Here is a 27,627-nt window from a genome sequence, read left to right on the forward strand (position 1 = left end):
TCAAGGATATAAATAAAGGAGATGGACATTTAAGGAATTAAGAGATCCGCTTGATTGATAAACCGAAATAACAGATAATTGCGTCAAAGTATGGGAAAAACTTATTAAGTGAGAATCGGGCAAAGGTTAATAGTAGAAGGAGAACCCCAAAGGAAATGCTCAAAGGATATCACGTTTAATTGGATCAAGCGGGTGACAATGAGACCTTGTGGAACAAACAACATGATAGCTCTTATTGGAAAAAGGGATGAATGAAGGTTACAGACAAAGGAAAGAATGAAAAGATTCAAATTCGCTGCATGACTAGGAATCTTGGTTATTCTTCGACAAATTTCTGAATTCACCCCTGAGTTATTAGCCGAACTAAGGATCAAAAACTTTAAGAGTAAATTGAAGGAAAGGAATCATTAAAGAAGAGGTTTGAGATGTTTTGATATAAGTACAAGAATTACCGTTAGTTAGCCAAGCGCCAGAATTCCAATTGAAGGAAAGAGAAATTAAGCGAGACATTTCGATGTTAAACTAGTTGAAAGATAAAGTACCGCAAAGATTGATTCGACTGCTATAGAAAGCAAAGGATGCTAAAATGTGACTAGTCTTGAGGTTATCTTTAAGGAAGGAAGAATTGTTATGCCCCATTTTAACCGAAGTCAAAATGGTTTACAACATTCGGTAATTCCGGGGTTAATTAAAGTTAAGGAGTCGCCACCTAATTATTATGGTGAATTAGGACACCTAAAGTTAAGTAAAGTTATTATCTAAAGTCAACTCCATTTAAGGTCTACTAAACTTAAAGATTCTAGGTAAGGGTTCAATTAATCTACAGGGAAGGTATTAAGCATCCTTTAAGATCCATTAACAATGGTTAACCGGCCGGACTTAGAGTTAATTAAAAAGACTAATTTTAAGTAAAAACTAGAAGTACATTCAAAGGCAAGCATTAAAAGAAAGTGATTAACAAAATTAATTTTGAAAAAGAGTATTAATTTGTATGGCTTAGATTGATTGAAGTAATAAACACTTTAACAAAATGACTTCTAATCAAGATTTTAAAAAGGGAGAAAAAGCTTCAGATTAGTCAAGATTAAAAATGGGCTAAAGCCAAGACGTCATTTTTAGATCAAAAATAGGTCTACTAATCATTCTGGTAGTTTTTAAAGAAAATGTTATCCTCGAGTTTGAAGTCAAAGTTGAAACTGCTGATTTTCTAAAGTAAACAAATTACTAAAAGCCAAAAACCATTTGGCTTAATTCATTTAAAACAGATGACGTTTTGAGTAGGAAAAGCAATTAAGACTTAGAGGAGAAATCACATTCTTGACTAAAGGCAACAAATAACTGATCAAATAAGTGTTGATTAAAAGAGAGGCTCTACATGATTAAGCAAAGTCAAGCTATTATCAACTAACTACCAAACACAAATAAAATTGCAATCACACCAGAAAATAAGTAACATTAGGGAATAAAATGAGACGAATTAAAGCCATATTTGGCTCCTGCAGAAGGACAAAGTGTTTTAGGGGTTCGCCGTTTGGCTCGCCACTCTTTTCGGTTTCAGTTTGACTATGTTTCGAGGGAGCGAGAGACACAAACGAAGATGTAGATGCAGGTTCCTGATTTAGTGACATCACGGGGTCTCGTATTAAGACTCCTTGCGATATTGGCGTCGTTGAGTCTCAAGTGAAACTTTTCAGCTCCGGTATTCATGCAAACAAAGAAAACGAAGGGAAGGAGGTTAAAGTTGGAATCTATTCCTTTAACATTATATATTCAAAAGTAAATGAAGCAAAATTAACAATCATTTAATTCTCAACACTCTGCATATTCAAAGAGGCATTTTGATCTTTACATATATTACTAAAGAACAAGAACTGTTTTCCACCACTAGCATTTAGTAATGGTAACATATCATTTGATGTTGATATAAATGTACAAGATACTTAGTAGAAGCATAAGAATCTCTAGTCTACGATTTTTGTTTAAAACCACAAAGACTGAAGAGCCCCTTTTTTTAACAAAACTCTTGAAAGTAGGAATGTGAATCTCCATTTAATCAAGGAAAGGAAACTGATCACCTACGGACAAAACAAATTCTGAGTCATGATTTTTGAATACATACATATACATCTTCACATGATTAGTAATACTTAAAGACGTCATTACTAGTACAATACCTATACTGAAACTCTGATTAGGGACATAGCTGCTATTATATTCAAACACTATTAAAGTGCACTGTTAAAACGGTAGAGGTTCAAAAACAGTGACTAATCACATGTTTGAGTCACAAAATGAATTTGAATACAACAGGACCCTAACACATGATTTTAAAATCGAAAACAGAATTTTAAATGAGAGAACGTCAGAGTAAGATCGGATTTACCTCTTGCGAGTGCAGTGAACTAGGACGTCGGGGCCTCGAATCTAACTCTCCTTCTTAAGAACGAATTCGAAACTAGAGTTGGGTGAGTCGAATACCTTTGTCGCGGCTAAAGTTCACCGAAAAAGGAGAGCAAGTTTTGGAAGATGATAGTGTATTTTCGAGGTGCTGAGTGACGGCCAAAAATGTTCCCCACTTTGCTGAATTACATAAGGTTATCTTTATACGAGAAAGAGGCTAGGGTTTGTGGATTTTTGGGCGGGAAATCAAAATAAAGTTTCAAATAGTCGTTGGCCATGGCAGGAGTGACAGCAAGCAAGGATGAAAAAGCTTCACCCTTTGTTTGTCTTCATGTAGGATTTCAAAGATTCTTGTGATTTTTTGCAAAGATACTCATCAATGATCTTTGACTTTTGATGAGAGAAATCAAAGAGGAAAGAGAGAGGATTCAAATGTTTACACCAAAGTGGAAAAATAATTTTTTGAAAAGGCTGAGATTAATTGGACTTTTTTCCAAGAGAAGAAAGGGAACAGAGAGGGGAGAAAGAGCTGTTCTTTCAGATGGGAATTAGGTTTAGGATTGGGATATGTATTTGGGCTGGTAGGAATTTCGTTTGGGCCATTTGGTTGGGCAATTCGCAGAATTGCCCTTCTTTTGGGGTAGTCTTTAAATTTTGTCCCTCATACTTGAAATTTTTAAATTTTGCCCTTCGGCTAAAACCCATGGGTTCTAGGTTCGAACCCCCACACAGTCAAAATTTTTAAAAAAATTCGCAAGGCAGAATTTAAATTTCGCTATGCCCCCACCGGCATACACTTGTGAAGGAATTACCAAAGTTATGCCGGACCCGACATACTTATGCCTTATGAGCAGACTTGGCATAAGTATGCAGGGTCCGGCATAACTTTGGTAATTCCTTCACAAGTTTATGTCGGGTCTGGCATAAAAGTTTGCCCATTAAAAGTATGCCCCCACCGGCATAAACTTGTGAAGGAATTACCAAAGTTATGCCGGACCCGGCATACTTATGCCAAATCTGCCCATAAGGCATAAGTATGTCGGGTCCGGCATAACTTTGGTAATTCCTTAACAAGAGTATGCCGGGTCCGGAATACACGCGACCCAAACCTTGCCTTGCAATTTTATTTATTTATTTATGCTTGAGCAGGGGTTCGAACTCAGAACCTCATGATTTCTACGTGAACGCTCAGAGTTGCAATGCGAAGGTCAAAAATTAAAGACCAGCAATATGAGGGGCATAATTTAAAGACCACAAATATGAGGGGCAAAATTTAAAGACCACCCCAAAAGAAGGGCAATGCGCGCAAAAACAAATGCATTTGGTTAGGCTCGGTTGTTTGGGCCATTTGTTTGGCTGAAGCATTGGTTTTTCCTTTTTCATTTTAATTCATTTTTTGAGCTTCTTTGTATCAATAACTTGGGAAATATATGGAATAGTCATGCCGTTAGTAATTAATAGTAATAAGCTATAATTCAATGTTATAAATTTACTAATAATAGAGAAACTATAAATATATAGGTAATGCAATAATAAAGTAGAAATATTATCTAGGTTAGTTTTATGATTAATATGTAATAAGTAAGTAACAATGTACAAGGTATTGATAAAGTAACAACACTTAACAATAATAATATAGTAGTAGCAATAGTAATAAAGTAAGGGCGAACAATAAGATATTTAGTTTATTAATAATTTAGAAGCTCAAGAAAATGAATTGAAATAAAGGAGGGACAAAATTGGGTGTCAACAAGAATAAGAATAAGTAAACTCCAAGAAGACAAAGGCCTAGGACATCTGTAAAACGTAAGAAAGATATGTGGAGATCGAAGGGAACAAATATTTCTGAATAAGAAGAAGACGGGATCAAAATTGGATAAAAGTATGTGGTAAGTACTGGATAAAAGAGCATATAAGAATGTAAACGATGAAGGTTGAAGAGAAAACGAGAACGATAAAGCATGAAGAGTTAGTAGACAGACAGATAATAAGAAAAGGGACGACCTTGAGTACGGGCGTAAATTTGGCCATAAAAGAAGAGGGATAAACTGCGTAATTCGGATAAGTTCAGTTTTAAATGAGTAAGTAAAAATGCAAGTAAGTAAAGTAAATACCGACAAATACAGGTAAGAACATTCAAATCTACCTCAAAGCGAACTCTATCTCAACATTCGAGGACGAATGTTTTTGAAGAGGGGGGGGGGGGGGGGGGAGAATGTTACACTCCGCACTTTCAGTGTTACGCCCCGTACCTTAGAGAAGCACTCGTTAAATTTGAATGTAATTATGTCGAGCTATGGCTAGGTAAAACAACTTTGGAATGTGAGGAACGAAGCATTATTAAGTATATTGTTTAAGTAAAGGATGAATTATGATCTTGTAAGTCGTAACCGGGAAGGACAACCTTGGAACCAAAGGACATGACCATTATCAAGTATGATTATTCATAAATATCATGTATGGAGAGTTTCGAAAGATTTCGGGATCAAGCAAATTGTAGAAAATAAGTTTGACAAAAAATTTGGGAAAAGTTAGCAGGATTTTGGGCAGATTTTTAGTCAACTTTGGAGGGGTATATCTCCTGGTATATTAGGAGTTTTAAGGTGTTTCAAAAGCCTAGAATGAAGTTCGTCGAGTCTAGTTTCCAACGCAATAAACCTCTCGTCGATACAACATCAGAATAGAGAATTATGGACGTTACAGGTTAGGCTGACAGAGTAGAAACGTGCGCTACAGTAACTGCTACAGTACCGCTACAGTGCCACCGACTTTATCCCCCTATAAAAGGGTTAAAATCCCTCTTTTGGTCATAATAATCTCCCAAATATTCCAAAAAAATCAGCAAGCAAAAGAGAGCATATTTACCTCATAAAAGTGAGGATTTTGAGCAATTTCAAGTGACGGAATATTGATCGAGGTCCAGGTAACGTGTAGTCGCGATTATAGTTTTGTCTTGCGTTGGAATTGGCTTGGATTCAAAGTAGATATTGAAGATATTTCTTCTCTAGCAAGAATAAGGTATGAATCTCTCCTTATTAATATTAATTTCAGTTTATTTACGGAGATAAAGTTATTAAATAGTCGTATAACAAGTTGGATAGTTGAGAAACTTGGAAAACATCGTGTGGGATGTTTTATGGATCCTATGGGTGTTGATAATGTTGTTGTGATGTTGGTATTGTTGTTTTTGTTGTTGGTCATTGGATTATGATTTCGGGCTAGACATATAAACAGGGGAGATGCTGCCCGAATTTCGACAGATTCTAAATGAATTTAAATTGAAGGCTTAAGATAAGCATGTGAAAATGAGCCTAACAATAGTATGAATGGTTTACATGTAGATTTACGAGCTTGGAAGGATAAACGTTGAATAGCTAAGGAGACCAAAAGGTATGTTAAGGCTATTCTGTTACACCCCGTAAGAGTCTGTGCTATTTTAATTAAGACAAGAAAGAATGAGTTAAGAAAGTTCAAGGAAAGTTAATCGAGTTAGTAAGAATATCGTTATATATATATGGTTGCCTCAAGTATCCCGAGGTGACATCGTAACCTAAAGGATTTGAAATCGCATTATGAGCGTATATGAGGTAATGTGAGTGCCCTTTTAAAGTATTTGAGATTATTAGTAATGATATAGAAGATGGATAAAAGATATGAATATATTTTTGCGATTGGAGTTTCGTCGAAGCTTCGTAAGTTCTCCAGTTATGTTTAAGGTTATTGTGATTCTCCGTACCCTTCGAGATGTGTATGGATTGTTATGTATGTATATGAGTATGTATATGTATGTATAATAGGTTACACGAGGGTCGAAAGAGGATTAGAAGTTAAACGAATCTGAACGAAATGAATCCGAACAACTTCAGAAAAATCTCGGACCAGATTTTTAGCCCATATTGTTGGAGGCATATCTCCTAGTATATGAGGAGTTTTAAGGTGTTTCAAAAGCCTAAAATTAATTTCATCGAGTCTACTTTCCAACGCAACAAACCTCTCGTCAAAATGATATTTGGATAAGGAAATATGGACGATGCAATTTGGGCTGGCAGGGCAGCAAGTTTGGACCCGACCCAAACACTAATGTTTCGGCCCATGAGGCCCATTAACGTTAATATATATAGCAAATTCACTTGAGGGCTGATCATTTTCAGCTAAGATCCTCCAAAAACATTAGAGAGAGAGAGAGAGAGAGCTCCTAGGCTAAGGAAGCCATTTTGATCAAAATCCGAGCTCCGAATCCCGAAGCTCATGAAGAGAAAAACGTTGTACGTTGCGTTGCCTTCAATTTGAGATAAATATTGGTCTTGGGGGATGAAATTTTCGTGGTGGAGCTTCTGATAAGGTATTTATAAAATTCCTTTTATGTTATTATAGTGTTTATTTAGAGTTTTAACGAATTAGAACGGAGAAAACAGCAATATAAACTCGTTTGTTGTTTTGTTGAAATTTATGGGTGAGGGGCTGTTTTAATTGAAATTGATGGACTGATTTGAATTAATATTTTGGTTGTTGTAATCATGGATTATGTGAGGAGAGTGAAGGAATTTAATGGTTAGAGTTGGAGTTAAATTGTTGTGGGTTGTTGTAAGGATTATAGAGATAATAATGTGGTTTTATTGCACATGAGTAGATGATGTGGTGTCGAGTGGCTGCTGTTGTATTTCCCTGAAATTTTCTGAAAATATTGCATGAAATAAGGTATAAGAAGTGCATATGGGCTGCTTGGTATATTGTAAGTGTTCGTTAGAATTTCGGGCATCGTTATGTTATAGTTGGGGGCTGTTTTGATATGTTGTTCTTGTTGAAATTGTGTGGGCTGATTTGAGACTTATTGTGCGTTTGATGTAATTCGTATATTTGTGAAAATGATATCGTTATATGGTGGATTATTGATACGAATCATGAATTGAATTTGCGAAATGTGGATGGGGGCTGCTCTCGGTTTCTAGGGGTTGTTTTCGACCACATTGGAGCCAATTATTGGATTGTTGGAAAAATTATGTAAACTGTTTAGAATGTTCTTGAATGTTGTTAATATGGGTTTGGATTAGTATTTGAATGTATAAGCGTTGATGTTGGCTTGAAGGTAAGCCATTGATTTGGATATTTGGAAAGTTGTGAATGATGAAAACGAGAGTTACTATTGCTATATTGCCTTTCGAATTGGTTATCGATGTTGCTAGGTTGGTTATTGTTGTTGTTGTTGTTGTTGATTTTGGACGAGTTAAATTCTCGGGTTGGCCTATTTACAGGGGAAATGCTGCCGAATTTTCTGTAGAATTTAATGTTAGTTTGGAATGAATGGCTTAAGTGCCTATGTTTAATATTGGATATTCGTTGGCATATTTGTAGACCTTGGGGAGCCCGAGGCGTAGATTGGGATTTACTTTAGATTGGCTATCTTGGAGTGCGTACGAGGTATGTAAAGCAACCTTCTTTCCTTGGCATGCCTTAATTTTACATAGGCTAGATTAGAGTCTTAAGGAAATTCCAAATCCGAAATCCGAGCATGATATGATCTATATATATATTCCTTGGCACTCTTATGTATGATTTGATGAAATATGAACCATTATGGTTTTTTGAAAGAAGTGATTTCCAAACTTTGTACAAAAAGGGTTCACTTTAAAGAATTCCGTAATTTGTTTCTGAATGCCATATCTTTCGCATAAAGGCTCGGATTGTTCCAATATTTTCATAAGAGTTTGCATGATGTATAATGAGTATGTTTTCCATGAGCGGGCCCGATTCGGGTCGATACCCGTCCGTGGGTTCCGCGACTTTCCTTTATGTAATTCGGAGAATCTTTCAAAGAATTTGGTATGACTATTATTCCGATTTCAAATATGATTATTTTACTTATGTTTGAATTTATGATAATGATTTTATGCATATGACTACTCACGACTCTATTCGTGCATTTTGTCATTCCTTTCGCCGAGTCCCGGGCCGGTTCTGTTGTCGTGCGCATTTTGATATACTCCGGAGTTATGCTGTGTTTATGGTTCACCGAGCTACTCGCAAAAGAGGGTCGGGTTCCACCTATATTTGGTGTTATGCTGTGTATGGCGTTATGTTGTGATGTGATATGTGACGGGGATACGGAGATTTGAAACTTTCTGGTGTTATGCTGTGTTATGGCGCCATCGACGGGTGGGCGACCATATTCTTCTGTACCCTATGCATTACTTACATATTTTTTAAAGTAAGCAAATTTTGATATGTTGGATTTGCACTTATGTTTGGTACTTCCATTTCGTTTATGTCTCAGATTTGCTTTCTGTATATTCTGCTTTGCATACCCAGTACATATTTCGTACTGACCCCCTTTCTCCGGGGGGCTGCGTTTCATGCCCGCAGGTACAGACGCACAGTTTGGTGATCTACCGATTTAGGACACCCTCTTCTGCTGTTTGGAGTGCTCTTCTCATTTCAGAGCACACATTTTGGTATATATTCGTTCGCTATGTATATATGTATTTGATCAGGGGCACGGCGGGGCCCTGTCCCGCCATATGATTCGGTTTGTCTGTTTAGAGGTCTGTAGACGTATTTGTGGGTGTGTGTGCCTACTTCTGTACGGATGTGTTTGCATGACTCTATTCGTTATGGCAGCCTCGTCGGCGTGCATTTTGTATATGTTTGTGGCAGCCTTGTCGGCGTGCATTTGTATATGCGTTTTGGGCCGTTGTGCCATTTGACAGTCTTGTCGGCTTTTGACATATTTGATAGCCTTGCCGGCTTTTCATTATATATATATATATATGTCCGCACACGGTTGCGTTGAAATGTGTTTGAAACAGTTTGATATAGTTTGAGACGGCATATAGTATTTGTGGCCGTATATGCTATCTGTATGTATTCGATTTGGATAAGTGTGTTACGATTTGGTATGTTTGTCTGTCTGGGTGTCCAAGTAAGGCACCAGTCACGGCCCACGGGGCTGGGTCGTGACATATTCCTCTCTCTTTTAAAGGCATGATTCTTTTCCTACCAACCCATACATGAATTCTATAAAAATTCTCATTTCCAAGAATGTTAGAGATTCATGACTCTTAAAGTTTTTATGGTGATAAAGATGAACAATTTTTTTTATGATAACCATGATGATGATTATGAGGGATTTATTTATCAAAGATCCAAGGCATACGAATTTCATGTTATTATGAGATGATTTTATTCATAGAGATTTCCAAGTACATGAGCTTTATATTATTATGAGGTGATTGAGCTTACTTTGCAATTTCTTAATTTCCTTCGTTGTTGGTAATCTCACCTTATGACCCTTGTTCCTTCAAGGTGGGATAAACGATGATGATTGATCCATAATATAATCGGAGGCTACCGACCTTACGTCACTCAGATATAGTTGTGGCTTTTGATTGGGCTCTTATGCATGCTTTATATATATGTATGTATTTTCTCACACCGCGCCGCGCTATAGTCGGCCGGGCTTGGCACGTAAATGTGCACACCACTGCAGTGGGCATGTTATGATATTGCCCCGGACGCAGGCTAATGATGATAACACCGAGCCTTAAAGGCCGGGCATGATACTATATATATATGATACCGAGCCTTAATGGCTGGGCATGGTACTATATATATGTATAAATTTTTTTTTTTATACATATATATAGTACTATGCCCGGCCATTAATATTTTTTTACCTTTCATATCTATATCATGTTGTTATTCATGCCTTATATACTCAATACACTATTTGTACTGACGTCCCTTCTTGTGGACGCTGCGCTCATGCCCGCAGGTAGGCAGGGAGACGGATCAGACCCGTAGGTGTTCTATCAGCGGATTCTTAGGAGCACTCTACTTACTTCGGAGCTGCAGTCTATTTGGTATTGTCCTTATGATCATTTGTGTTCTATGTAGAGGCTCGTAGACGTGTGTGTACAGTTAGACATTTTATAGCTCCACTGGTTCATATTGTTGTATAAAATATTGGTGGCCTTGTCGGGCTTATTTTGAGCTCTTGATACTTTACTGTTAGCCTCGCCGGCTTTATGATATACGTTATGTTGTAGCGACCTGGTCGGTCCGCATATGTACATATGTGCTGAATGAGCGGATATTCCTATGTTGGGCCTTTTCTGCGTGCAGGCGTTCTTTGAGTTATGGTTTATAATGTTCAAAGTAACGAATAAGTCAGGTGGTTCCGGCCTACGGGTCGGAGCCCGTCATACTCCTCGTAGGGGTGTGACATCACCTACCTAAGTAAATTTAATTATTCCAACTTTGCAGGTTTAGATGATCCATAATATTTTGCGTTAAACAATCAAGTCATTTGAGTAGGGTAATTGTTTATCAAGTTCAGCTTGTGCTTTCTTTCTTCAGAATCGCAATTATTCATTATACACAATATTTTTTTATATTGTTTTGAAAACTTACATTGACTGAATTCGGACACGTGTCCAAATACTAGTTACATACAAAAACCCCAGTCTAGTTTTGTTAATATGACAAAGTCGATACTGCACAAAATCTGAATGTTTACGGAAAGAGATACAAAACAAGATTCAACCATCTACGATCTTGCCAGCTTCATGATGATCATTCACAATTTCCAAAATGTCATGACATAAACAAGCTATGTCAAAGATAAAATAGCTCCGGGCTACTGAAGCTCATTCAACCTACTCCGCCAATATCGTGCTTGATCCTTAGTCTCCTTGATGTCCTGCTGAACTTTTTTACCTAGTACGTCAAATACGTTGACAGACCTTTCTGCATCTCCTGCTTGGCTTTTGGCCTCTTGCAAGCGCCTTTCAGCCTTTTTGAGCCGTTTCTCTGCTGCTAATACCTCTCTATTTCTTTCTACCAAGTCCTTTTTAGCTGCTGTAGAGACAAGCATGGTAGTCTCGCTTAACGCCATTAAATAGGAATATTTTTCCTCCATATCTTCCTCTTCAAAAATCTCATCCAGATACTGTTGCAGCCAAGTTACATCAAGCTTGGTATCCGCAACATCAGATACTACAGTTTTCATAGCTTCAATGGAAGAAGAATTAACATCACTAGTTTTCAGCCTCCTGACAACATCACTAACCACATCAAGAAGGGAAGCTCTGACAATAGGTGATTTATAGCGACAGTTGACTGTAATATCACCATACTTGGCAAAAATAGCAGCAAGTATAGGAGCACTGCTCACTTTTACTTTATAGCCATGCACATCCGCCACTTCACTGCATACATCACCATCTTCAGGGGACACCTTTATAGGTGTTGGATTTCCCTCTAGGCCAGATTCTGAAGCTTCAACATTGATCCCTTTATTTTGGTGCACTCCTTTTGGAGTTAAATTTTGCTGCATGGTCCTTCATAACAAAAATACTTCGTTCAGCTCGAATTTCATTTATTATTACGGAAAGAAGGTCTAAATGCGATATAAACAACTTACATTGTTAAAGGAGGAGTCGGATCGTCAGGTTCTTTCCCCTGCCAAATTTTCTGCATAGACAGGTGTTATGAAATAAATACTAAGATTAGGTTTTTCAAATTTCTATCGCTTTGTCATGCAACCTTTCTAGGTTGCAATCAGTCATCTAATATTCTGCTGCAGTTTGCCATTCACGATGACTCTCTGAACACTTTCAGAGACCAAAATGTTTATCGTGCAGGGTGAAAAGGACTAATTTAGCAAGGCAAACGTAGAGGGTATGAAAAGTACCAATTATTATAAATTAACTCCTAGGAAAACTTTCATTCAGAATCAGTTTGAGCTTCAAAGAAGGCCGAGGAATAATAAATTCACGTGAACGTGTATATCTCCGCTTATAACCCTTCTTTTGAAAGTCTTAATTTCAAGGAAGGACTATTTCGTTCTTTCAGAAGTCATGGTGATTGGATCTTAATGCTTAGAGATTGTAAAATGTAACGTTTAGTTAGAAAGAGATGACAACGTACAATTTAGCAGAACTTTGATGGCAAGGATTAGTGTAGTGGACTATAAGTGAAAGACCAACTTACCCTACATAACTTTGCTCTGCTGCAAACGATCTGCTTGCTTTCAGTAACAGGAGTTAGCACCGGCACATCATCATCAACATTCAAAGCCTGCTCCAGAATGCAGAGAAAATAGGACTCATAAAGTGAATTACACATTCCAGTCAATGGAGAATGGTATTAACTCATGCAAGTTCTACCCTATACTATTATCAATTCCGTAAAGTTGGTGAAATATGATATACCAATAGGTAAACTTATGGGGACTACCAGCATGCTCTACCCTGACTTGAATTTCTTTCTTTATCTTTAGAAGCCTCAAAGATTGATTGTTCAAGTGCTCTATTGTTCATACTAAAGACACATATGACTACATTGTATTAACTCAAGTTAAAGTCAAAAGATAATCATAACTAGACACATCAATTGGGTGCTTGAACTTCTGTTTACTTTTCTTAGTTATTATCCTTAGAGAACCACAAAGACTATTTGCTGAAGCATTAAAGACAGGCACAACTAGATACTTTCCTAACCTTAGTAGTTTAAGATGAACGTTAAATGACTTATCCATTAGATGACTTGGAAATTAATTAGAAAGTAAGCTTATTTATACCTATAAAAAGACCTCCCACAGTTGAATTGTCTGAGTGGTGTGGTAGAGGATGTTTCCAATTAAAAACAACTACGGAATTGCTTATTTAATAACTCTGAAGAATCTCATGAGCAGACCGTCTATTGCAACAGTGAGATAACGACAGCTTTGTCTGTCTCTCCTCAACATTTTATGAAAACACTTGTTTCTGTCTCTCCTCAACATTTTATGAAAACACTTGTTTCTGCCTCTCCCTTGACATTACCTAAAGACAACTTTTCTGCTTCTTTTCCATAAAAATTTTCATAAGAACAATCGACATTATTCAGTAGCAATGTGAACTCTCTCCCTGGTTTACTTAGGGTCTGCACTCTTACATGAACTCAAATGTTAAAGAGAAACCACTTTACTAATCCTGTAGCATGAAGAAAACTACAAAAGGAGGGACAATCTTGTGTCTCTGAAATACATACATTCAATAAGTCATGCAAATAAAGACAAGTACAGAACAGTCAAGTAGAAAAGATAACCCACAGGAACTGATGCATTGTCATCTTCAACTAGTTCCCAGCGTTCCTTTGTAAGATTTAGCATTTCTTGATCGCCATCTTCGTAGATCACCTTAGAATATCATGAAAAACATAAATAATAAAACATTACCAAGACTTAGAAAACAGCTTGACAAATAAGATTACAACAACCTGTGAAAATGTAGACTGACACCAGCCTATTAACATAGGAGCATCAACCAGCAATTAAGGGAGCATGACGACATAAAGCAGTTGAAGCCAATTAATAATGTTTATATAGCCATGCTAAAATCTTTACCTTGTGCTTCTTCTCTGAATGGTCAAATAAAGTGATATGTCCTTCATAGAACCTACAGAATGTGAATGCTACGTGATATAACATTTGAACTAAAAATAAATTTTATCACAATGAAAAAAAGAAGAAGAAGATAATAAGCAGCTAAAGGCTCAAAAGTCTGCCTGTTTGGACCTAACAAACTAATAAAAATTACCACCAATCGTTTTGCGCAACGAGACTACTGCATCAATATGATGCAATGACTGAACCAAGCACCAACAAGATACATCTGCTTAACAACATCCTTTAACTTGTCATATTTTACCTTAAGAAAGGCCCCTATTGGTTTCATATCAGATTTGAAACATATAATCCCATATTAAAAACCTTTTCTTTTCATGTTTTTGAGAATGTGAGCATTCAATGAGTAGAATTATGCTTGAAAGTGGAACGCAAGAATCACTATTTGCATAATTAGTAAAACATTGTTAACATGCCCTTGAGTCCTTATTACGGCTGGAGTACAATAAGTACCTGCATTTAATTTTTATAGCAAGAAACTTTAAGATTACAGTTGACCATACTATTCCATCTTCAACTTCATCATGATTCGAACAGAGCTAAAGTATTTCTTTATCTAGTTCCTGTCGTTTACAATTAAAAATGTGTACCTACTTCTGCAATTGACATCATAACTGAGGCTAATGTATATGCATTATCCATATTCAGAATATTATGACAAAGCAATTCATTCAGAGCTATTCAGATGACAAAATTTCTACTCACTCAGAGAAAGAGAAAGTCAACATTTAAAACTTGCAATCATTAATTCAGTGAAATCACATACACTTGATCAAGTGGCCACCAAACCCTTACTCTGCAGCCAACCAGCTCCTCGCCGACCTTATCCGCAGAATCCTAAGGAAAAGATGATAGAGATGCTCATAAATCTAGACATCAAACGCTGATACATGCAGAGACGAAGTGGAAGCATCGAAAAGTATGCACATCAGATTCCTTATTGGTCAAAAGCCTTTTCTCTTCGGTCACGTTGAAGATAGAAAAAGAAAATATCCTCTTCTCTTAAGGTAAATAGACAAAAGCAAAACTAGTTTCATCACATAAATAACCTCATTGGAATATTTTATGGAACATTCATTTTGGTAATCACTTAATGAAGGTTATCTAATCACATTAAGTATAAGTTAACTCTAACTAATGATGATAAATGTTTACCTCTTCTTGTGATGGCGAGTTCTTCCTTTTACGTTTCTCTTTAGAGGTTTTGGGGAAGTTGCTTTGCTCGCTGATAGAGACAGAACCCAATGCCTGCATCACTCAAGTTTATACATAATAAGCAAAAACCTAAGGGTAGAAAATAAATACTATACATGAATCCACATAACTTCCAAATGAGAACATTCAATTGACGCTAATTGTTTGATTAAGGGGCAGAATAAATACTTTACTTAAATGCACAACTTCCCAAAACGAATTCACTCAATTGACGCTAACTGTTTGAGTTACCTCAGCTCCTGATTCTTCAACTGATGACCACGGTCTTTTATCACGATATCTGGCTGATACGTTTTTCTTGGAGATTTCACATTTAGGTGAACAACTACTTCTCTTTTTAGTATTTTTCCAACAAGCCTTGAAGAGAATACGACCTTTTGATCTCCTTTCTCCACTTAACCAATCATAATCATACCCTTCCTCTGGTTTATTCAAAGAATTAGGTTTCCAACGTCTTTTCTTTGAAGCTTGAGTAGCTTCTGGATCTACTTCTTTTTTTGGTGCATTTACGAAACCGACGTTTTCAGGTGGCAAAGTGGTCCTTGAATTTGTACTTCTCTGTTGATTCAGTGCATTTCCATTTTCTGATTCTTTTAAAATTGTATCCGTATCTACAACGACGTTGTCGACCTTATGCATGGGATCATATTTCACCTGTGATTTTGATGCTCCATTCACAAATTGATCACTTTCCCCCTGTCCAGATTTTGAAAGAAACTTTGTAGCATTCTGACAAGTGTATAGCAAAGGAAGAATTCACATCATTACTATAAATCTAGAACAAGTATCACCTATAATCTGTGAATTTACCTTTACTTGTCACAAGTGCGTAGAACAAAGTTACCTTTCGCTCAACGAGGGTATATACGCACACATAGCACGAAGCGGAAAATAAGAATTAGAGGTATGTAGCACAAAGTGGTTCGACAACTGAGACACAATCACAAAACTGAAGTTTATACACCTTCTTTTTCCCGTGAGAACTTTTTGGCCATGGTCTTCTCCAAGCAATCTTATAATTCCTGGAATGTCAATCAACTGCAACCCCATCCCAAACTAAGCTAGAAGGGTCAGCTGTATGAGCCTATGTCTCCACCCCGCTATTCCGGTCCTATTCAGAGATTTATTGGACCAACTATTCTTATATATGTTAAGCGAACAAACATAGACGGAGCTTTTTATTACTAGAATGACTTTAGAAAAGAAATAGACCTCTTATAAGAGATGATTTTTCACTAGGGGTGATTATCAGAATTTCACCAGATGCAAACCATGATCAATCTACATTACATACACAGAAAAGGAACTTTTTTTACAAGGTGGGAATCAAACCCTCGCTAATTTCAGTTAGTAAACAAACTAAACTAGTAAAATTTCCAAAGAAGGGTAACCAATTGGGTGATCATTTCATCCTAGGATTAATTAACAATTTTTGACCTGAAACAAATTTTAAACCAGTGTACGAAGTCAGTCAATACATGATCACGAATTATTTCATAAGATATCAAGATCATACAAGTTACATCAATTACTAGTAAAAAGGACTTGGGTAAGTGCTTTTTAAACTTATGTAAAAAGAACATATTTCATTTAATTTAGCCCCTTTATGCTAACTACAACTAGTGATTTCAACTTTCTATTGGCGGCTTTAACTATAAATTCAACTCTATTTGGTCTGAACAAGATACGGCTTACTTAAACTGAATATATAAAATGAACAATTCATAGAAAGAAATCCTTTTTGTTTTTTCATATATTTACTTGCGTTAACAATTGTCAATTCTTATTCGTTGTCATTGAGATTCATTCAATTTGGATTAATATTTAGGTATTGACAGTACAACACCGAGTCAATACTTTTATTAAACATGCAGTGAGAAGGCAAGCAAAATCTATGCGTGGTTCTACAAGGAAAATTCATATGGTTTAGTGATAAACATGCAAAATTAATGCATCAGAGAAAATTCGACACAGGATTAGGAAACATTTTAGAAGTCTAACAACCATCGAAAACAGATATTCTTTAGTGGAGGGAAGGTTCTTGAAGTTTAATAGGAAAGAATCTCAAATAATTAATATGAACAAAAAATTAATGTACTTCATCAGTACTAATAGTATGAGCTTGATGATCCACAGTTCTTACTGTAATGTTAATCATCGTATCAATGCCTTCAGATTCATGGCCCTGATTGGAAGCTTCACCTACTTGAGCCATCTCCTTTCAACGGCCTAATTACCTATATCAGGACAGGTTATAGGAGTTATAAGTGTTCCCAAGTTTTGTCACGTATTGTATATGCAAATTAGGGTAACGAGGAAGGGCACAAAAAAGAAGAAAACGAAGGGTATCACATAACTGTGAGATCCCTTCTCTCTAATTGCACCAGAACAGCAATTTTCAATGAAGATAGAAGGCAAAAGAAGCAACAATTGACAAGAAAGTGTATGAGCACGCTAACTGAAACAATATATTCCTTGATTAACCGAGTTTCACGACATCTATCCCATCAAGCGGTGCCGGAGGAGGGGGGGGGGGGGGGGGGGGGGGGGGGGGTTGTGAAAGATACATAGTAAATGTGAGATAGGGAAAGGAGATTTTTTCACTTTGATGCATATCGACGATTTCAGAGAAAACCTTTGCATGATATGGATTGATGTAAGACATAAATTGTGCATGAGATGGATTGATTTTTAATAGCTAAAAACACATGGTTTCATCAATCTGCACGGAAAGGAACCATTACACTACTCTGAGAACATGCGTTTTCTAATAGTATACATTTAGAAAAAGGCATGAAAAGGAAGCAAACTAAATTTTACACTGTAGAACGTATACGAGAACCAGTTATACACAGGCACACTTAATCTTTATGGAAAGGAATAGTTAGTCTCTTTGTAACAAAATGATGTAGAGTTCATTCTACAAGTATTCGCTATTATACCATATAAAACTAGGATTACTGTAATAATTCCTTTAACTACTATACTTATATTTTTAAGAAAGCTTTAAGAATACCAGATACATACTTTTAAATAGTTCTATGCATATACTAAGACCAAGAACCAATAGATAGATTGAAACCAAAACCCAGTAGCTCAAAACGACTGAAACTCCAGACCCATAAGCTTTAAATACCAGCTTCCCCTATGCTTTTCATCAACAAATCTTCTGAGAATCCACATTTATGATTCATGAAAACTATATATCCCACCGGACTCTATCATCCAAATCATTCAAAATGCGGTCATTTCCGTATAGATATATGGGTATTTTGATAAACACTGAATGCAGAGTCTTCTACCTACGTCTGAAACAAAGATTCAAGGAAACTATTCCACAAAAAAACTATGTCATCCAAATCTTTCAAAATGAGGACATTCCCATAGATAAACTAAAGAAATGTAGAGTAACAAAGATAGAATCTCAAATAGGGCAAGTCAAGACATCAAAACTTCTATGAAAATTCAGAAAGAACCAAGAAAACTCAAATTCAAAAGCTTTTTCAAAAAACTGAATGAAGTACAGAGACTCCCACCCCCCAAATCCAAAAGTACATCAATCAAATTAGTGAAAAAACACTGTAAAATGACTGTGTATTAACCTAAGAAAAATATAATTAAAAAGAAAAGTGAGCTTCTTCATTGTTGTTCACACTCAAAACACTTTCTGGGCGTTACATTGTTGTTTAAAAGTATAATCTGTGCATTTTCTATCTTGGTAATCCAGCAAGTACCTCAAGAATAAAGATAGATTTTCAAATAAGTCGAATAAATAAAGATAGACTCTCAAATAGCCCAAATCAAGACTTCCAAATATCTATGAAAATTCAGAAATAATCAAGAAAACTCAAATTAAGAAGCTTTTTCAAAAAATTAAATGAAGTACATAGAATCTCCCCCCCCCCCCCCCCCCCCCCAATCAAAAAGTTCATCAATGAAATCAGTGAAAAACACTGTAAATGACTGCGTGATTAATTTGAGAAAGAAAAAAAAATTATAAAAATGTAACGCGCAGGAAGAGTGTCGAGTGTGACAGCTATGAATTGCAATCTCACTATATTTATAAAATCTGTGTATTTTCTCTCTGTAAAATCCAACAAGTACCTCAAGAACAAATATGGACTCTCAAATAGGTCAAGACTTCGAAACATCTAACAAAATTCAGAAAGAATCAAGAAAACTCAAATTTAGAATTTTTTTTTTTTTTTCAAAAAACCGAATGAAGTACAGTGAAGCCCCACCCTCCAAATCCAAAAATTCATCAATCAAATTAGTGAAAAATATCTGACTACGTGATTAATCTGAGAAAGAAAAAAAAAACCATTTTTATAAAAATATAACGCCAAGAAAAAATGACCACTAGGATTAGCAACAAAATCTGCTCACCCGGCCGATTTTCACCGGATGATATATATTTAAGGCAGAGAGTGCTTCTTAAGAAGCGTTTTGGCTTACTTCCAACACAGAAGCCACCCCAAAAGTACTAGCAACCTTTGCTACAAACACTTTCCTACTCTTATGATAGTTTTTGGTTCTTCTAAAATTGGTAGTGTTCTCTCGATATGTTAGTATTATTGAGTCTCCATCTGTTAGCTTGTTTGTCAAACCAAAAATGTGGCATCTCATGAATCTAGAGATTTACAAATCTTTGTCGACATTTGAAAAGAAGGAACAGAGGGAGGTTGTTTTTTTCTCTATGTCAAAAAGAAAGAAAGACCGAAAGAACGAACGAAAGAATGAATCACTTTTCTGAGTGGGCGTTCGGATCTATGTTCAAGGGAAAGGGTCTATTAGCAAAGTGTTAAGCAAACATTGTTGTGGAAATCAGGGAGAGTGCCGTTTTATGTTGAGTATGAATAACACTTTTCTTTTTCTTTTTGTGATCTTGCAAGTTCTCCATATTTATATAGTCTGTGCATTTTCTCTCTCAGTAATCCAACAAGTTTTTTGTCTTTACTTCACTGTTTTGTTGTTAATTTTTGGACTCTAAAAATATCAAATAATAGTATACTCCATTAAATGCAGAATGCCACTTTGAATTGTATTTTCATATCTTTTCGATCCATCAGGGATTCTCTTCTTTTCATCTCTCACAATCTCTCTCTCTCTCTCTCTCTCTCTCTATATATATATATATATATATATATATATATATATACACACACACACTATTATTTAATATTTTCAGAGTCCAAAATTAAAAGACCATTAATCTTTTTTCTAGGCATAAACAAGGTGAAATGACACTTGATGATAGCGCCTAGAAGACCATTTAGCTTTTTCTTATTTTTTGACATTTTCCCATTCATTTATCGTTTTATTTTATTTTTAATAGCCCAAAAAGTCTTTAAATTTAATTAATTAACTTTTCACCTCCCATTATAATTGTCTTTGTTAGATATCTTAATATGCATTTATGTGGCACCTCTCTTAGACTGGGATTCTCCCTCCAATTCAAAATAAGTGTCCACTTAGCCTTTAGCACACTCATTAAGGAGATACTAATTTCAAGAATAAATAGATATTTTAACTAAACTACCCTTAATTAAACACTACCTAATTAATATATTTTCTTGATTACATAAAAAACTCACTTAGTTAAATAGAGGTAAATTTGGAAGAAAATAATTAATTGCTTCTTGATTATGTAAATGGTTTTGAACAAAAATCAAAAGACTGAGGGTGTGTTTGGTATGGAGTGTTTTCCTAATTTTTTCATGTTCGTTTCGTAAATAATTTTGAAAAATATTTTCTTTAGGAAAATAAGTTCCTTAAAAATGAGAAAAACGACTTCCTTAATGAAAGTAGGGAAAACAAGTCATACAACTGGCATTCCACCAACCACCCCACCACCATCCAACCCACTCCCCAACCACCCACCCCACCAAACCCCTACCACTCCCACCACCCCCACCCTCCAAATTTATTTGACTAAAAAAGTTATTAATTTTTTTTCTATATCACCCAACACCCCACCCCTCACCCTCACCCTCGAAAAATATTTAATTCTTTTTAAAAATAATATTTTAAAAGTTTTTTCTTTTGGTTTTTACACCACCCACCCTCACTGCGACCCCAACCCAGCACTTTCTTTTGGTTTTTACACCACCCACCCTCCCTGCGACCCCAACCCAACACCCCACCACCCAACACCAACATATACGCAGATCAACACTCCACCACCCCTCCAAAAAAAATTAATTGTCTTTAAAAGGTTTTTTTTTATTGTTTTCTACACCACACACTTCCCCCCTCCCCATGAATCCCCACCCACCACCCCCACCCCTCCCGAATTTTATATTTCATATTTTTTTTTAAATGAGAAATTTGCGTGGTTAAATTTGGTGTGGGATGGGTGGAGGGTGTTTGTTGTGTTTTTTTTTTTTTTTTTTTTGGCGGGGGGCACAAAGGGGCGGGTTGGGGATAAGAAAAAATTTCCCATTTTTTATAAAAGTGAAATAAAATATATGTAATAGAAAATTTGGGAGGGGTTGGGGGTGGGTGAAGATGAAGTGCGTTTGAGGGTGGTGGTTCCGTGGGGCTGAGAGTTTGGTTGCGAGGTGGGGTGGGTGTGGGTCGTGGGGGTGGGGTTTGATAGGTGGGCCTTGGGTGAGTATTTTCCGAAAAAAAAAATTCTAATAATTAGTCGAACATGAGAAAATAAATAAGGAATTCATTTATTCTCCATACTTATTTTTCAAGAATACATTTTTTCGCGAAAATATTTTTCTTGGAAAACAGTTTCCTCCGTACCAAACACACCCTAAGCGAACACTTTTTGTGCAAATGGAGTATCTTTTTTCTTCTTTTGTGTACTTTTTCCCTCTCACTTTGTCTAAAAAAATCGCTTCTTTCATTTCAGTGGACTTTACATATTTCATACTACATTAAAGTGTATTTATTTTTCTTATTTAAGTTATATTATGAATGGTGTACTTATATGTCTTTTTTTTTTCTTTTTTTTATACCACATTATGGTGTACTTATATGTCTTAAAGTTCTATTGTGAAAGGTATTTCTTTATCTTAATTAAAGTTCTATGAAAGAATACTTTATCAAAAGAAAAAGTTCTATATATTGAACTAAATTTGGTCCAGGTACAAGATTTTCCACCGATTATCTAGGAATAACTGATTTAGTTTTTCATTGATTAAACGTCTCTCTTTGTTTTTCTTTCTCCCCTCAGATTGCTGAGTATGAATAGATTTTCTCTCTTCTTCTTCTTCTTCTTCTTCTTCTTTTTTTTTTTTTTATTATGTAATCTTGCTAGCTCTCCATATTTATACAATCTGTGCATTTTAGATCTCCGTAATCCAACAAGTGTTTTGTCTTTGCTTCTCACTTTTGTTGTTTTATTTTTTGGACTCTAAAAATATCATATAATAGTATGCTCCATTAAATGCAGAATGCCACTTTCAATTGTTCTTTCATATCTTGTTGATCCATCGGGGATTCTCTTCTTTCATCTAATATACACACACACACACTCTATTATTTAATATTTTAAGAGTCCAAAAATTAAAAGACTGTTTATCTGGTTTCTAGGTATAAACAAGGTTAAGCGAACCTCTCAATAGCCTAGAAGACCATTTAGATTTTTCTCCTTTTTTTGACATTTTCCCATTTTTTATCTTTTTATTTTATTTTTAATAGCCAAAAGGTCTTTAAATTTAATTAATCATCTTTCACCTTCCATTATAATTGTCTTCTTTATTAGATATCTTAATATGCATTTATGTGGCACCTCTCTTAGATGGGGATTCTTATTTACTTTCTCCGGTTCAAAAGTAAGTGCCCACTTAGCCTTTAGCATACTCATTAGGAAAATGCTAATTTCAAGAAGAAATAGATATTTTGACTAAACTAACCTTAATTAAATACTACCTAAGTAATATATTTTCATGATTATATGAAAACTCACTTAGCTAAATAGTGGTAAATTTAGAAGAAATTAATTAATTCCTTCTTAATTATGTAAATGGACACTTATTTTGAAAAACAAAAGGCTAAGGGTGTGTCCGGTATGGAGGAAAATATTTTCCAATTTTCTCATGTCCGTTTGGTCAAATATCTTTAGGAAAACAAGTTCGTTAAAAACGAAGAAAATGACTTCCCTAATGAAAGTACCACAGGTGGCATTCCACCAACCACCCAACCAACTCCCCAAACACCCACCCCACCAAACCCTAACTACTCCCAGCCCCACACACCACACCAGCCCCCCTGCCCCCTCTGACCCCTCACCGTCCAAAACAAAATTAAATTTTTGTTAAAAAAAAGTTTTTTAAAGTTTTTTTTTTTTGTTTTTTACACCACCCACCCCCACTGCGAAACACCCGACCCAACAACCCACCACCCCTCCAAAAAAAATTTAAGTTGCCTTTAAAAGTTTTTTCTTAGGTTTTCCAACCCACACAACCACCCCTACCCCCTCCTGGATTTTCTACTTCATATATTTTATTTTACTTTTATAAAAAGTGAGAAATTTGGGTGGTTAAATTTGGTGTGGAGTGGGTGGGGGTGGGGGGGGGGGGGGTTGTGGTTGGGGGGGAAATGGGGTGGGGTAAGAAAAAATTTCTTATTTTTTATAAATTTTTGATAAAAGTAAAATAAAATATATGAAATAGAAAATTTGGGAGGGGGTGGAAGGATGTGTTGGGTGGAGCGGTGGTGTGGGATGGGTGAAGATGAAGTGCGTCTGAGGTGGGGGTGGGGGTTTGTGTGAGGACCCACAGCAGGTGTAACCCATGCATGCAACTGTGAACCCCCTGGGTATCTGGACCCCATGAACATGACTTGACATGACATGACATACTCAGGTATTGTAGCAGTGAAATCACAACAGTTCGCTGCGCCCTGCAGAGCTTCGAACCCGTGACCTCAGGCCTTTTTTGTTCTCCCAAAGGAGACGACTCTCACCAGATTTGTGATGCGGAATTCGAGAACAATGGTTGCTGCTATTGAGGGATTAGATTTAAAGTGTTTTTAAGTCGAAAAATCGACATTCATCACTGTTGTGGTGTTTTTCCTTCTTTTTCTTCCCTGTAACATTTATAATATTTTATTGATATGGTATTTTGTATTATTAATAACCGGCGGTTATGGTGATTTTGTGGTTGTGGTGCCGCGAAGCATATGTAGAAATGTGGTGGTGTATATTTTTGTATATTCGATTGATATATTCTGTATATCTAATGTATAAACATGTATATTTGTGTATTATACATAATTATACACAGGATATACATTGATTATGCAATACTTAGGTGTATAGGTGGGATGACGTGAGGTGGAGTTGGATGGAGAAATTTGACCTGTTATTTGTTAATGTGTTATTCTCTTCCAACTGTTTCTTGCTTTTAATTGTATGGATAAGTTGAAGTTAAAAGCATGTTAAAAGGAACCTTGAAAAGGTTGAAAACATTTATTAGAAAATTAAGGAAAAATATGTATATGCTTTGTATAATTATGTATAATCATTAAATATTTATATATATGACTTCTATATCTATGCATACCCTCCACATAGTTACGATACTTACCTTCTCAAAGAGCATATATAGTAGCATGAAGTGTATCCAAATATATTTATGTATGTTTGGTTGTATATTAATTATTAAGCTTGTGAAGATGGACAATTATTTATATTTAACTTGAAAATGAGCAATTGAAGAAAACACAGCTATCAGGGAAAAAATAATTAACCCCAAGGATGAATCTCAATAATCTCCACAAAATTGCCCCTCAAAACCCTTTATGTCTCCAATTTGGTGAATGAAAAGAAATGGCGAATTGGGAATACAAGGTTTAGATTTCCACTAATTTCGCACCTGCAAACCATTTCCCGTAGGTGCAGCCTCACATCTGCGGAGAAATGTCCGCAGATGCAGCCTCACTTAACACATCATGGTCTGGCACCTGCACACCAAGTCCCGCAGAGGCGCGCCCGCAGGTGAGGCCCCAAGTCCTGAGATGTGGCACACCAGACACCAGAAAAATCTGATTTTTCATCAAGTTCAACCCAAAACCCAAAACTCATTCGAGACCTCTCTGATACAAACCAGACATGCAACCCACTATAAAAAAAATGAACTCATCCGCGCCCTCAGAATTTCCAAAAGAGGTCATCTTGACCCGATTAACCCCCAAACACCCAGAAACAAGGTTTCCAACCCAAGGACCAAAGCATCCCCGAGTGCCTCGGAAACCGAACCAAACAACCCTACCAAGTTATAATTGACCTTCTGGACCTAATGGAACCGACGAAAATCCTAAAAAAACTCATTTTCCCAAATGTCAGCTATTTCCCAATACTTTTTCGCTTATTCAACTTAAAGGATTTTAAATTCCTCAAAACCAACCCTATCACCTTGGGAACCACACTACCTATCCCCACGAGTCAAGTACACTCTAACTAAGCAAGGGGAAGGGTCATTAGGGGTAAATGTAGTAAAATGTCTAAACGACCGAACGGGTCGTTACATCTTGTTCGTCAACAGTTAGTCCTAAACACTTAGGGCTCTTGATCTTGGTTATTTTAGCTATTTTTTTTCGTATCATTGTTTTTTTTTATTTATTTCTATATTCAAAAACATGAATTCACATCAGTTAAGGTCCTACAGTATTCATTTCATTGGAAAAAATTATTCTGCTTGGGAATTTCAGTTTCTACTATTTGTCACTGGAAAAGAATTATGGGGTCATATATATGGAAATGATCCTGCTCCTACTGATTCTACAAAGTTAAATTAGTGGAAGGTCAAAGATGCTCATGCACGAGCATCTGCACCAGCACCAGCAAATCAAGGTCTATAGCCGGGAGATAGAGATTCGATTGGTCGGATTTTCATTGTGACTAAGGGAGCTGGGTAAGATTTCCTTTTATTAAGTTTTCATAAATTTTTTATCACCTTAATCATTTATGCGTTGAAATTTTTAACTGCATGTACTACAAAATCCATCCTCGATGTTGTCCGGAGGCTTTATGGCGATCAGTTTTATACTTCATGGGGTGAAATTCTATACGATACTCGATAAGCTATGTTTAACGAGTTCAATGTATGCATCTTATTATATATTTCATAACTTTGGTTTAGTTTTATATATCTCTGACATTAGCAATTTCATTTACAGATGTTGTGCATATGGGATCCAGTACACAATTAAAGGGTTGCTGCGAACTTTGAGAAGAAGAAGAGTGCAAGGTTGTCTGACTAGTTTTCGAGGGCTAGAAAGTATATGAAGAAGCCCGAATGGCTAACCGACGGACAGTGGGAGTAACTTAAAGCATAATGGCGAACTCATGAGTTTATCGCCAAGTCTGAGCAGGAAAAGACTACCCGTGCGCCCCAGAAAGGTGATTGTTTGCACACTCCAGGTGCAAGAAGTCTGGGGCACGTGGCTAGGAAAATGATAAGTAGTTTCATACTCTTAAAGTTATCTACGATCAATATGTTATTATTAAGTTATTAATTTTATCTTTAACTTTTTTGTAGAAAGAGACGTTAGGACAGATGCCCAACATAGGATGAACTATTCCTAAAGACCCACACAAAAAAGAAGAAGCAAGAGTCGGATCCGATCGAATGGGTCAAGGGCAGGGTTGAGATTTCTTAAGTAAGTGATAATTTTATTATTTAAGTAATTATATAAGTCTAATTATGATATATTCGTTATATACTAACTTTTATTTTTTAAATATACAGAATCAATATATGCAACAAGTGCCGGAGTACTGCCAAACTCAGCCTGAATGCCAGCGACCAGCCCTCCGTCAGAACTAGAGATAGAATTTTGGTGTAGAGAAGCTGGGGGAGTTCAAAAGAGTAGAGATTACGGTCTAGGCCCACCGAACAACTTAAGTCACATTCAGTTAGGACTGCGAAGTGAAGGGTCTTCCTGACAGGCCGAGGGAGTTGATGGTGTTCAGGTCGTAGCTATAGCGTAGCAAATGGAACAACTTAATCCAAAATTAGCAGAGACCGAGGCACAAAGAGTTGAGGAAAGTAGGGTGATGAAAGCAAACCTCAAATCGCTCCAGGCACAAGTGAAAGCCACATTGCAGGTGGACGATTTGGTGTGCCCCCTTCTCCCCCTCTTGACCCAGAAGATGATGAAGACATGGATGAGAATGGTGAATTCGTAGCCTGAACATCGGATGATGAGTTGCCTTAGTTTGGATTTCAGTTATGGATTTATGCTTTAAACTTTACGGACTTATGTTAAAACTATGTAGAGCTAGTTAATAGTACTTTTGGTGGAATCCCTTGAATATTTTGAACTTTGATGGACTTTTTAGATCTTATTTGATGTGTTTGATTATTACGTAGGATGATTTTATGTGTTGTAGCTCTTTTAGAATTGATTTGGCAGCATTTAGTGTTGGTTTGTAGTTGAAATTGTATTCTGGTTTGTGTTGGTTTTTTGGTAGGTGTGGCTGCAGAAAATGTAGCAAATTGCTGCTGGTTTTTTCTAGAAAATCGATTGAAAAACCGACGGAGTCTGTTGGTATTCTGGATTATACTGAAATAATTTCCAGAAAACCGACAGACTCCATCGACTTTATTAAA

General features: G+C 36.3%; 1 protein-coding gene across 3 annotated transcripts; it reads right to left on the minus strand.

The window, feature by feature from the left end:
• Window positions 1-10,835: 10,835 nt before the first annotated feature.
• Window positions 10,836-19,896, minus strand: LOC132602112 (sister chromatid cohesion protein PDS5 homolog C-like). 3 transcript variants are annotated; one of them, XM_060315120.1, is made up of 10 exons: window positions 19,514-19,896; window positions 17,202-17,295; window positions 15,290-15,754; window positions 14,999-15,091; window positions 14,610-14,680; window positions 13,784-13,835; window positions 13,490-13,576; window positions 12,388-12,474; window positions 11,819-11,868; window positions 10,836-11,735 (listed from the first exon to the last, which is right to left on the minus strand). In XM_060315120.1, the coding sequence occupies exons 2-10, from the start codon at window positions 17,271-17,273 to the stop codon at window positions 11,033-11,035; spliced, it is 1,680 nt and encodes a 559-aa protein (XP_060171103.1). In that variant the 5' UTR covers window positions 17,274-17,295; window positions 19,514-19,896; the 3' UTR covers window positions 10,836-11,032. The 3 variants fall into 3 exon arrangements, with proteins under 3 accessions (XP_060171103.1, XP_060171101.1, XP_060171104.1); XM_060315118.1 differs by having other exon boundaries at window positions 19,445-19,896; XM_060315121.1 differs by lacking the exon at window positions 19,514-19,896 and having other exon boundaries at window positions 17,202-17,517.
• Between the last annotated feature and the right edge of the window lie 7,731 nt (window positions 19,897-27,627).

Source organism: Lycium barbarum, chromosome 7, assembly GCF_019175385.1.
Source record: "Lycium barbarum isolate Lr01 chromosome 7, ASM1917538v2, whole genome shotgun sequence".
Lineage (NCBI taxonomy): Eukaryota > Viridiplantae > Streptophyta > Magnoliopsida > Solanales > Solanaceae > Lycium > Lycium barbarum.

Coding starts and splice junctions, on each gene's coding strand:
- LOC132602112 (XM_060315120.1), bottom strand. CDS start 17,273: ATGGCTCAAGTAGGTGAAGCTTCCAATCAGGGCCATGAATCTGAAGGC. Junction 15,755..17,201: donor ATACGATGATTAACATTACA/GTAAGAACTGTG, acceptor AAATCTGGACAG/GGGGAAAGTGATCAATTTGT. Junction 11,869..12,387: donor GCAGAGCAAAGTTATGTAGG/GTAAGTTGGTCT, acceptor CTGTCTATGCAG/AAAATTTGGCAGGGGAAAGA.